Source organism: Moschus berezovskii, chromosome X (assembly GCF_049115385.1).
Source record: "Moschus berezovskii isolate FMDL1 chromosome X, NW_MosBer_1.0, whole genome shotgun sequence".
Lineage (NCBI taxonomy): Eukaryota > Metazoa > Chordata > Mammalia > Artiodactyla > Moschidae > Moschus > Moschus berezovskii.
Genome location: NC_142488.1, coordinates 93300587 through 93311990, shown reverse-complemented (window position 1 = coordinate 93311990; position 11404 = coordinate 93300587). Strand labels below are relative to the sequence as shown.

Genomic DNA, 11404 nt, shown 5'->3' with positions numbered 1-11404 from the left:
CGCTCCATTTAAGTGTTTTGTGTTGCTCAGATATTTAAACATTTCTACCAACATAACCAAACTAAGAGTAATAATTTTGGGAGTTTTTTAGAAACCTAAATCAAGTAAGCTGAAATGAGAATCTAAAGAAATAAAATTGTTCTTTTAAATACTTGAATTGCTATTCTTACGAGTCAAGAGTGAACAGGGAATGGCTAATTTAAAAATAGGTATTTTTCAGTGGAATGATGGAAATATTTATAGCCATACCAAGGGACTGTGAAGCAGAAGACGGTCAGGCCTTCCTGATGGCTTTGGTGGATTTGCTCTGTAAGCAAGCTTCAACCCAGCTGCAGAATGTTGCTGCTTTTTTCTATTTTTTTTTTTGGAGGGGGATTGTTTTCCTTCTTGAAAAGAAAAGTGAAACTGTTGATCACTCAGTCATGTCCGACTCTTTGAACGTCACGGACTATAGCCCACCAGGCTCCTCTGTCCATGGGATTCTCCATGCAAGAATACTGGAGTGGATTGCCATTCCCTTCTCCAGGGGATCTTCCCCACTCAGGGATTGAACCCAGGTCTCCTGTATTACAGGCAGATTCTTTACTGTCTGATCTACCAGGGACCTACAGTGTCTCTATTTACACTTGTGGCTAGTTAGTGGAATGCAGTTATCAAGCCATCTTTGGGAGAATCCAGTCTGTCCAGAAACCACCATTCTTCAGAGGCTTTTGGGGGCAAATCTACATAGGTGTTACTGGAGTTGTGAACAGCAATTGAAAGAATAGCTATGCTAATTGTATTGACTAGCACATAAAATTAGCCACAGTGTCTCATTTCCAACCTTTCTGGAAAAGACAGAATTCACTGTATATGTCTTTCTTTAATGGTAGATTTACCCACCCAATATGATTTGATTAAACTTGACATTAATATAATATATTCCCATGAACACACACCAGCTGAGCAGCAAGGGAGGCCTAAAAGGTATAAAAAGAAATTGAGCTGTGATTAAATATCTGCTATTAATGGGTCATACCATGGAAAACTAGCATGTAGACAGTGGCAAATAATCACTTTAGGTACCCACTGCTTCCAGCTCTGGCATCTACTTTCTCAAAGGCAAATAAATAAAACAATGGTTCTGGTCACAATTATATGCAGGAGCAGTACAGGATAGGGGTTAAGAAAACAGTCTCTGGAATCACAGACTGGTTTTCCACCATTTATTAGCTCTGTATCCATAGGCAAAGTCACTAAACTTTCCTGAGTCTCATTTATTTTCTCGTCTATAAAATAAGAATAATAAAACCCTCAATTTCAGGGCTCCTTCTAGACTATACAGGGATCCTAACGAAGTCTCTGTTTTGTGGGTCTCCTGTCTATATAAACAATTTGAGTCACCAAAAATCAGCGTGCCAGGGTCATTCCAGCCATCCAGTCTCACAAAGTCCTGTTAAGCGGATGCCATTTGGCTGGCAGGAATGATGCACTTGACCAGCCACCCTACTGGAATTGGTACCTAGCTGTGGGGACCCCAGGAATACCACATAGGTATGAGTGCTGGAGTTCCTTGGAGGATCTAGTTAACTCCAAGCAGATTACTATAGAGGACTGGAAATACTCCAAAGGCACAGGGGTAGAATAGGAATCCTGTTTGCCCAGGTCCAAGGATAAGCTATATCTCATTGGACAGTAATATATCTCATTGGACAGTAGTCCCCAACGTTTTTGGCACCAGGAACTGGTCTCATGGAAAACAATTTTTCCACAGACCTAGGGGATGAGAGTGATAAGAAGTGGCTGTAAATACAGATGAAACTCCACTCACTCACCTGCCACTCACCTCCTGCTGTGCAGCCCAGCTCCTAACAGGTCATGGACCAGTAGAGTGGTATAGGTCCATGGCACAGGGATTTGGGGACCCCTGTCATAGGATCACTGGGAAGATTGAATGAGTTAATCTATGTAAAGCATGTGACTCAGTGTCTAGCTCATAGTGAGTCCTCAGTATATGTTGGCAATGATTGATTATTGCTCTCATCATTATCAACAATGTTCATTGCATCTCATTCCCAATATGGTTTTCTTTCAGTGGATGGCTGCATTGACTGGTCAGTGGATCTCAAGACATACATGGCTTTGGCAGGCGAGCCAGTCCGAGTGAAATGTGCCCTTTTCTACAGTTACATTCGTACCAACTATAGCATGGCCCAAAGCACTGGGCTCAGGCTGATGTGGTACAAAAACAAAGGTGACTTGGAAGAGCCCATCATCTTTTCAGAGGTCAGGATGAGCAAAGAGGAAGATTCAATATGGTTTCACTCAGTAGAGGCACAAGACAGTGGATTCTACACTTGTGTTTTAAGGTGAGTGCTATGTGAAAACATTGCTCAACGTCACAGGTGATAGTCTTGTTTAGGACTGGAGTGTGTAAGGGTGCTTTATGTTATACAGTGGGTATATTCTTGACAGGCTGCAGTGCATGTGGAGCTTCTGTAAATTTCATTTTAATTAATTATTAAAACAACATAGCAAGTTCTTATCACATTTTCATAAAGCAAGATTCCCATTTACTGTATGTACTCATTTAATTCATAAAATTTTGTGATTCATTTATTCCCCATCTCCACCCCTTCCCCAGGGTCTTATATAAACCATCTCTGACTTATGATGGATGGTTGCACTTATAATTTTTCAATTTTATGATGGTTCAAAAGTGACACATATTCAACATAAACCACATTTTAAATTTTGAATCTTTTCCATGTTAGCAATATGTGGCATGATAATATTTCATGATGCTGGGTAGTAACAGGCAGTAAACTACAGCTCTCTGTCAGCCATGTGATTGTGGGGTAAACAAATGGTATACTTAAAATCACTCTGTACCCATATAACTATTCTGTTTTTCACTTTCAATAAGTTACATGAAATATTCAATACTTTATTATAAAATAGGCTTTGTATTAGATCATTTTGCCCAGTGTGAAATGAAAGTGTTCTGAGCACATTTAAGGTAGACTATGCTAAACTATGATGTTCAATAGGTTAGGTGTATTAAATGTGTTTTTACTTCAGGTATTTTCAACTTGGGTTTCCCAGGTGGCTCAGTGGTAAAGAACCTATCTGCCAATGCAGGAGACCCAGAGATGCAGGTTCGACCCCTGGGTAGGGAAGATCCCCTGGAGAAGGAAATGGCAACCCACTTCATTATTCCTGCATAGGAGATCCCATGAACAGAGGAGGCTGGAGGACTATAGTCCATGGGGTTGCAAAGAGTAGGACACAACTGAGTGACTAAACAACAGCAACAACAATGGGTTTATCAGGCCGTAGCCCTAATGGTTAATATGGGAAGATCTGTATTAACAAATGTTTTTGTATAGAGCTACTTGGCTCAATGATCTTGATATCTGGCCATGAAAATTACCTAAAATATCATTTCGGTAAGAGTCTCACCTTTCTTATTGAAGGAAAATAGCTTCAAATGCTTCTGGGAGATCTTTTAACAGGTGAGCTTCTGGTGAAATTCTTTGTGGAATTTGCAATGTGAATTTGAGTCTACTGTATCTAAATATTCATTGTGGGACCCTATAAACATATGGTCCTCCTGTCTTCCTATATACTATACTGGGAAGATACCACAGATACAGTTCCTATTTACAAGAAGTTCATAGTGACAGGAAATCAGATTTTTGCTCAGGAATTCCACAATATGTCCTTCCTGCCCTCTCCACCCGCCCTTGTCAGGGTCTAAGATCTCAAATCTCAGATAGAGACTACATTAAGTGTTGAAGTAGGTAGCTGAGGGGACTTTAAACCCATTTTCAAAACTGCCATTTGATAAGTCTGATCTTGCTCACCAGGGATCTGAACTCTGTTGTTTGATTGTACCTTCTGGGAAATGCAGACCCTTCCATTTTTGTTTCCTGTGGACTTTGATGCCAAAGCTATGTCACCTCTTCATCAAAAGCACTTGGAAATTCCTGGTGTGCCTTCATTGTTCAAAAGGGCAGGAGAACAGGTGGTATACAAATAGAGAGCTTTCTTGATGCCTTAAGAATCACTTTTGTATGTGTGTTGGGAGGAAGTATTGGGTAAACAAGTTTTGTCTCTTTGCAGTAGGCAAAAGCCACAGAATAGTGGCAGAAGTAGCAATCATTCTGATCACACCCCTAGTAATAAGCAGCATTTTCACCTCCTTGGAGAGCTCTTGGCAGAACTGAGAAGTGGGTGTAATTTGGCTTCACTGTCTGACATTCTGTTCTTTAGGGTGCTGCTACTCTCTCCCTGTTTATACCTTCTTCATTCCTCACCCTCATTAAATCCTGCCAATCTAAAATAGATCATTTTTCCTCCTCAAATCCCATTTGCTCTGTTTTGTTTTCACAAATTAAATATTTTATTTGCAGAGCATCAGCCAACTACATACAGGTGCTATATTTATAATGAATTCCTGAATTAATTACTGCTTACTTTCCCTGCCCTGCTTATTTCCCTAATATGGCTCTTTTTCCTCTCTTCCTATCTTCCTTAAAAAGATATAACACTCATGGACTCATCTTACCGTTTCCGCTATCTGATAAATGCCAACAGTCTAGTGTGTATCCTTGCATGCATGTGTGCTAAGTCGTTTCACTTGTGTCTGGCTCTTTGCGACTTTATGGACTATGACCTGCCAGTTTCCTCTGTCCATGGGATTATCCAGGACACTACAAGAATACTGCAGTGGGTTGCCATGCCCTCCTCCTGAGGATCTTTCCAATCAGGGATTGAACCCACGTCTCTTACATCTCCTGCATTTGCAGGAGGGTTCTTTACCACTAGCACCACCTGGGAAGCCCGTATCCTTGCATACCTTCTCCTGATTCTTTTAATTGCACAAGCATATCTACATGGGGATTTTCTCCTCACTGTTTTACAAACTGCATTTTCTTTTCGTATTAAAAATATATATTGGAAATATTTCCAAGTAAACTGATAGAGAGTGCACTCATCCTTTTAAGTATATACTGTTCTGTGTTGTTCAATAGTCTATGATATCACAATTTAGTCTATCATTTTGCTATTGATGTGCATATATATTTTTGTCCCTATAAAAAGTGCTGCAATAAAAGCTCCCAACTGGCTTTTAAATATTCTTTTAAATTTTTAGATCAGTTTTAGACTTACAGAATTATTTCAAAGATACTCCAGAAAGTTTCTGTATGCCCTACATCCATTTCCCCTAGTATTAACATTTTCCATGACTGTGGTACACTTGTTATAACCAATGAGCCAATCATCATTAACTAAAGTCCATAGTTTATTCAGATTTCCTCAGATTTTGCTTAATGCCCTTTTTCTGTTCCAGGATTCCATCTGGGAGACCACCTTAGATTTAATTGTCATGTCTCCTTAAATTCCTTTTGGCTGTAGGGGTTTCTCACACTCTTATTGTTTCTAATGACATTGACAGTTTAAATAGTACTATTCAAACATTTTGTAGCTGCTGCTGCTGCTGCTAAGTCACTTCAGTCGTGTCTGACTCTGTGTGACCACATAGACAGCAGCCCACTAGGCTCCCCCGTCCCTGGGATTCTCCAAGCAAGAACACTGGAGTGGGTTGCCATTTCCTTCTCCAATGCAGGAAAGTGAAAAGTGAAAGTGAAGTCGCTCAGTCGTGTCCGACTCTTCACGACCCCATGGACTGCAGCCTACCAGGCTCCTCCGTCCATGGGATTTTCCAGGCAAGAGTACTGGAGTGGGGTGCCATTGCCTTCTCCGAACATTTTGTAGAATGTCTCTCAAATCTCAACCTGATAATTTTTCATGCTTATATTGGGGTAATGTGTTTTGAAGTAAAATGCATTCTCATCACATCATGTCAAGGGTAGGGAGTATCAGCATGTTTTATAACTGTTCACATTGACCTCGATCATCTGGCTCAAGGTAGTGTTCGTCTTTCTCCATTCTGAAGTTATTTTTCCCATCCTTTTCCAAACTGTCCTCTTTGGAAGGAAGTAGTTTTTCAATAGTCCATACATAAAAAATTGTAGTTATGCTCCATTTCATTAAGAGCAAACTATGTACATAAGTGAAAGTGTTAGTCGCTAAATCATACCTGACTGCAACCCCGTGAACTGTAGCCCACCAAGCTCCTCTGTGCATGGAATTTTCCAAGTAAGAATACTGGAGTGAGTAGCCATTCCCTTCTCCAGGGGATCTTCCTGATCCATGGATTGAACCCAGTTCTCCTGCATTGCAGGCAGATTCTTTACCATCTGAGCCACCAGGGAAGCCCATATCTATATAAAATTATCTCTATTTCTTCTGCATGGAATATTTGTTTTCTTCTCCCATTTATTTATTCAATCATTTATTATATCACTATGGACTCATGGATATTTATATTATATATTGGGTAATAATTCAGTGCTACTGTATTTTCTGGGGAAAATTCATCCACCTTTGACCTTTGGAAGCTCTTTCAGTTGGTGCATCTGTCTCTTTGACATAACCTCCTCATTGTTGTTTTTGCTGTTGTTTTTGTAATCTGCTTGTTTGTCCTTCATTTCTTCCAGAATGACATATGTGAAGTAGCTAGAATTTGGGTAAAAATAATAAACATATTTTTCAGGTCTAGTAGTGATCACTGACTCCAGTCAATTTGGATCATAGCCTCCAAATTCAGTCTATGTAGGTGATGTTATGCCATTGCCAAGAGAGTGACATTTATAGTGAAAAAGGCTCTGCATTTGGCAATATCTATATCACCTAAAATCTCAAATTTGATACTACTTTAAAGTAATTATGGATTATTTTCCTATGTTTTATCAACCTCATTAAAAGTTACTCTACTGATTTCAGTGTGGTTAAAAAATGCAGATATGAAATATTTAGTAACATTCTCCAGCCATTTAACTTGTAGCAAGAAAAGTTTACAGTTTTTAACCTTTCAGTAGCCAATCACTCATTTTTGTGTTTTTCTTTGGCTAATCTCAACAGTGATTACTTGAATTTCTCAGCCTGTCAGTGGGTTAGTAATAGAGGGATGGTGGAGAAGTGAGTCATATTTTGAGAGCCATACCAATCCAAGAATTACTGTCTACTACCATTTCTACTCAAATCTTTTCAGTGGAGGCACTTAGTAGAATAAAAATGATGAGAGTAATCTTATTTGAGAAAATCCCACACATCACTTTCTCAACAACTTGGAAAAGGGGCAACTTAAGCTATGGATGAAGATAGATATATTCATGTAATCTGGAATGAATTCAAGATATTGAAAAGAGTGATTAAATATAATTGAATATCTGTAGAAACCTATGTGTTTAGGGATGACAGTGGCCATGTTCAGAGTATCAGTGATAAGTTCAAACCTACTATGGCTATTTACCTCTCTGATGAAGTAAACAGAATTAGGAAACTCCTTCTTAAACAGGAAGATAATCCAACTATTTTTGGTCTTAATAATCACTGAAATAAGTGAAGTCCTCAAAATCTGAATGCCTCATAAACTCTTTGTGAAGGGTTCCTTAGCGCATTTATTCAGTTCTAAGGCATGACATTTGCCCTGCTATTCATCACATTTGAGTGATTATTACCCTTGCAGAATAACATCACCAAAAGAATTGAGGGGAATTGGAGATATTTGAAATAAATGTAGTATGGGGCTAGTCTTCGGATCTATACAATGAGTACATGAGGGTTCATTGTCTTTTTAAATTTTTAATATATTTGAAATGTTCCATAATTAAAAAGAATAAGAAATAAATATAAGTATACAATAATTTCACCTGATTTTAATGGCCTTTAAATGATCCTGACCAAAAAGTATCTATGTAGCATATATTAAGTTTTATATTTCAGTCAACAAATATTCATTGAGCATGTACCATGGGACTTGCTTTATGTGATACTGCAAGGACATTTATGCTTTTAGAAACTAAATAATTGTCCTAGTCTACCTAAGACACTAAGAAGTAGCTTTTATCACCTTCCACCCACCTAACCTACTCCCTACCTTGGTAACCAGGAGATTTTCAAGGACTGAATATTTCTCATAATTCAATTCCAGCTTAACTATTGATCTTTGAAAAGTTAAGTGTCAACAAGTTGGTTGCCCAGGTAGTAATTTCTAGGATAGCAGATAGTTTCTTGTAGGAAAAATGAGATCCTGAATCTTAGAGAATTAATTGACTTCCAAAAAGATCCAGATTGTGCAATAGGATCTTAAGACTGCAGCAATGGCCTCTTCTGGCCTGTGTAGGCTAGAGTGTTATTCAGTTAGTTATTTTTTTCCTCCTATTTTGGTTTATAAGTGGGAGTCCTTGATACAGTTATTTTTGTAGCAAATATGCATAAAAGAACACATATATAACTTGAAAATATTATTTTTAACCTCCACAATTTGATAATCTGCTTATTTTAAAAACTTGAGCATAACTTAAATGATAAAGTAGTATCAATTATAGTTTATTTTCATTGCATTAATTGTAAATTAGACATGCTATAATGTTTAGAATATAACCATATTGTAATTCATTAGCTTTGTAATAATCATAAATATAATCATTCTGTTTTATAATACCTATGTCATTTTCAACTCCAGCTTATTTACTGAGGGAAAACAGATATTTATAGTTTAGTCAGCAGGATTACCTTCTTGGTAAGAATTAATGGATTATATTTGATCATTAGAAAACAAGAATTAATTTCAAGTAATCACTGATGAGCTCCCTAACACTGGTATTCATTTAGTTCCATTCCTTTTATCATTACACAAGTTCAATGGTCTTCTGTTTTATGATTATTTTGTTGATATCAGTGTTTCAACTTATTGCAAGAGTTTCAAATTCAAAGTCTTTCCAGTGTCCAACTAGGTAATGTAATGGCTGTGGTAGGCAGGTGATCTGCAACATTTTGGAGTGGTGGAGGCAGTAGTTATCTCCTCGATTATCTCATTTGCATGTATTCTCTGGCTACCACCTTGGGCTCACTCTTTCTGTACCACAGTTCCAACAATGTATTGACTCTACCCAGAGCTGAAAGTCACTGGTCCCACAATTCTTTCACCATCCACCACTTTCTTCTCAAACTAACAGTTTAAATTCCATGATCAATCAATTTAATCAATCTCATATATACCCTCTTGTTTCCCTAGACCCTTTCCCCCTTTATCTTACTCACTTGTGAAAACCACAACACTGTGTAAATCCAACTCTTCATCTATGCTTGTATTTGTATCCTTCCAGCTGAACCTGTGGAGAAGGCAATGGCACCCCATTCCACTACTCTTGCCTGGAAAACCATGGATGGAGGAGCCTGGTAGGCTGCAGTCCATGGGGTCGCTGAGTCAGACACAACTGAGCAACTTCACTTTCACTTTTCACTTTCATGAAATGGAGAATGAAATGGCAACCTGCTCCAGTGTTTTTGTCTGGAAAATCTCAGGGATAGCGGAGCCTGGTGGGCTGCCATCTATGGGGTCGCACAAAGTCGGACACTACTGAAGCGACGCAGCAGCAGCTGAACCTGACCAAAGGAAACCATATAATGTTCACTGATCTCACTTTAAATTCATCATCATGAACCTCAAATAGATTCTTAATGCTGTCAAATAGTCTTATGATGTATTACTGGACCATTCAGTCTCCTGTCTTCCTAGATGACTACTTCACATCTGCTCTTCTCAAGCCTCCAACAGCTCCTCCCCTTGTTTCCCATTTTACTGAGAAAAGATTGAGGCAGTTAGGGGAGAACATCTACTACATCTACCCACCTACTGGCATCTGTACCTACATACTCTGCCTTCAGGTTTGTTGTCATTGATGGACTGGCAAAGCTCCCATGTAAGACCAGTCACTTCACTAATACACTCGATTCTGACCGTGTTTGCCCACTCAAGGATATCACTGAAGCCATTCTCCCATCTCTCTTATCATGAAATTTTCTATTTCTACTGAATCATTTCCATCAGCATGCACACAGGTTAAGGTCTATGCTTCTTAATTCTACTTCCCCGGACAACCACTGCCTCCATTTCTTTGTTTCCATTTGCAGCAAAACTACTCCAAAGAAACTGTTGTCTGCACTCACCATCTTAAGCTTTTTTCCACTAATTCTCTGTTAAACTACTTCCATTAGTGAGGGAGGGAGTGAAAGTTGCTCAGTTGTGTCCGATTCTTTGCGACCCCATGGACTGTAGCCCACCAGGCTCCTCTGTCCATGGAATTCTTCAGATAAGAATAATGGAGTTGGTAGCCATTCCCTTCTCCAGGGGATCTTCCCGACCCAGGGATCAAAGGGACCTAGGGACACTGGGTCTCTTGCATCTTCTGCATCAGCAGGTGGATTCTTTATGGTCTGAGCCACCAGGAAAGTCCCTTCCATCAGAATTTTACCTTAACCACTCCACCAAAACTGCAGTCTCCAATGACTACAACAATGCTAAATCCAATGGTCAGGTCAATTTTCACTCCTCTTTTTAAAAGATCAGCACATTTAGCACAGTTGACTATCCCTTCTTTTGATATATGTTCTTTACCTGAGTTTCAAAGAGTCATACTCTCCTGTTTTCCCTTTATTTCATCAGTTATCTTTTCTGAAGTTCCTTTGCTAACTCCTCACATTTCTCCTGATCTCTTAATGACAGAGGACTCTTAGGGCCTGGTCCTCAGTTTTTTTCATCTTTATTAACGCCACTTCCCTCCATGATCTGTTTATGCAGTCTCATAGTTTTATATACCATCTGTACACTGGTAACTCCAACATGGATACCTTCCAGCCCAAATCTCTCTTAAGAATTTTTTTATCCAACAGACTTTTCAGCATCTCTACCTACATCAAAACCAGTACATCCAAAACTGAACTCCCGATCTTCCTCCTATCTTATCATTGGGTTCCTAGGAAGTGAATCCTGGGGCAAAAAGTGAATATGTATTAGAGAGTGTGTGCTGTGTTCTCAGTCACTCGGCCATGTCCAATTCTTTGTGACCCCAGGGACTATAGCCTGCCAGGCTCCTCTGTCCATGGCATTTCCCAGGCAAGAATAGTGGAGTGGGTTGTCATTTCCTTCTCCAGGAGATCTTCATGACCCAGGGATTGTAATCCCAGGGAAACAAGAACAAGGTACAAGCAAAGTGAGGCAGTGAAGAAGGAAGGGTAGTTTTACATACTTGATCCAGAAGGAGAATAGAACAGTTTATCTCTCAGCTCCCAGATCCCATTGGTCAATGTATTATTTCACAGAGTCTTAACCTCTTTGGCCTTTGGGGATTACATAATTTGTGCCTTCTGTTCCACTGCTGGTCCAAGCCAAGATCTCTTCTCTCTCCTGTTACAATAAACTCCTAATTAGTTTCTCTGCTTTCCTACATGTTTGCCTTCAGTCTATTTTTTAAACTGAATTTTTATTTTATATGGGAGGACAGTTGGGCTT

The 11404-nt window shown here is 39.1% G+C and overlaps 1 protein-coding gene across 1 annotated transcript in view; it reads left to right on the top strand.

Annotated features, from left to right (window-relative positions):
- The first annotated feature begins 2034 nt into the window (after nucleotides 1–2034).
- Nucleotides 2035–11404, top strand: part of IL1RAPL2 (interleukin 1 receptor accessory protein like 2) — a 625896-nt gene continuing 616526 nt past the window's right edge. The window contains exon 1 of the mRNA XM_055437631.2: nucleotides 2035–2348. Within this exon, the coding sequence (XP_055293606.1) occupies nucleotides 2035–2348 (314 nt within the window). The remainder of the gene's footprint in view (nucleotides 2349–11404) is intronic.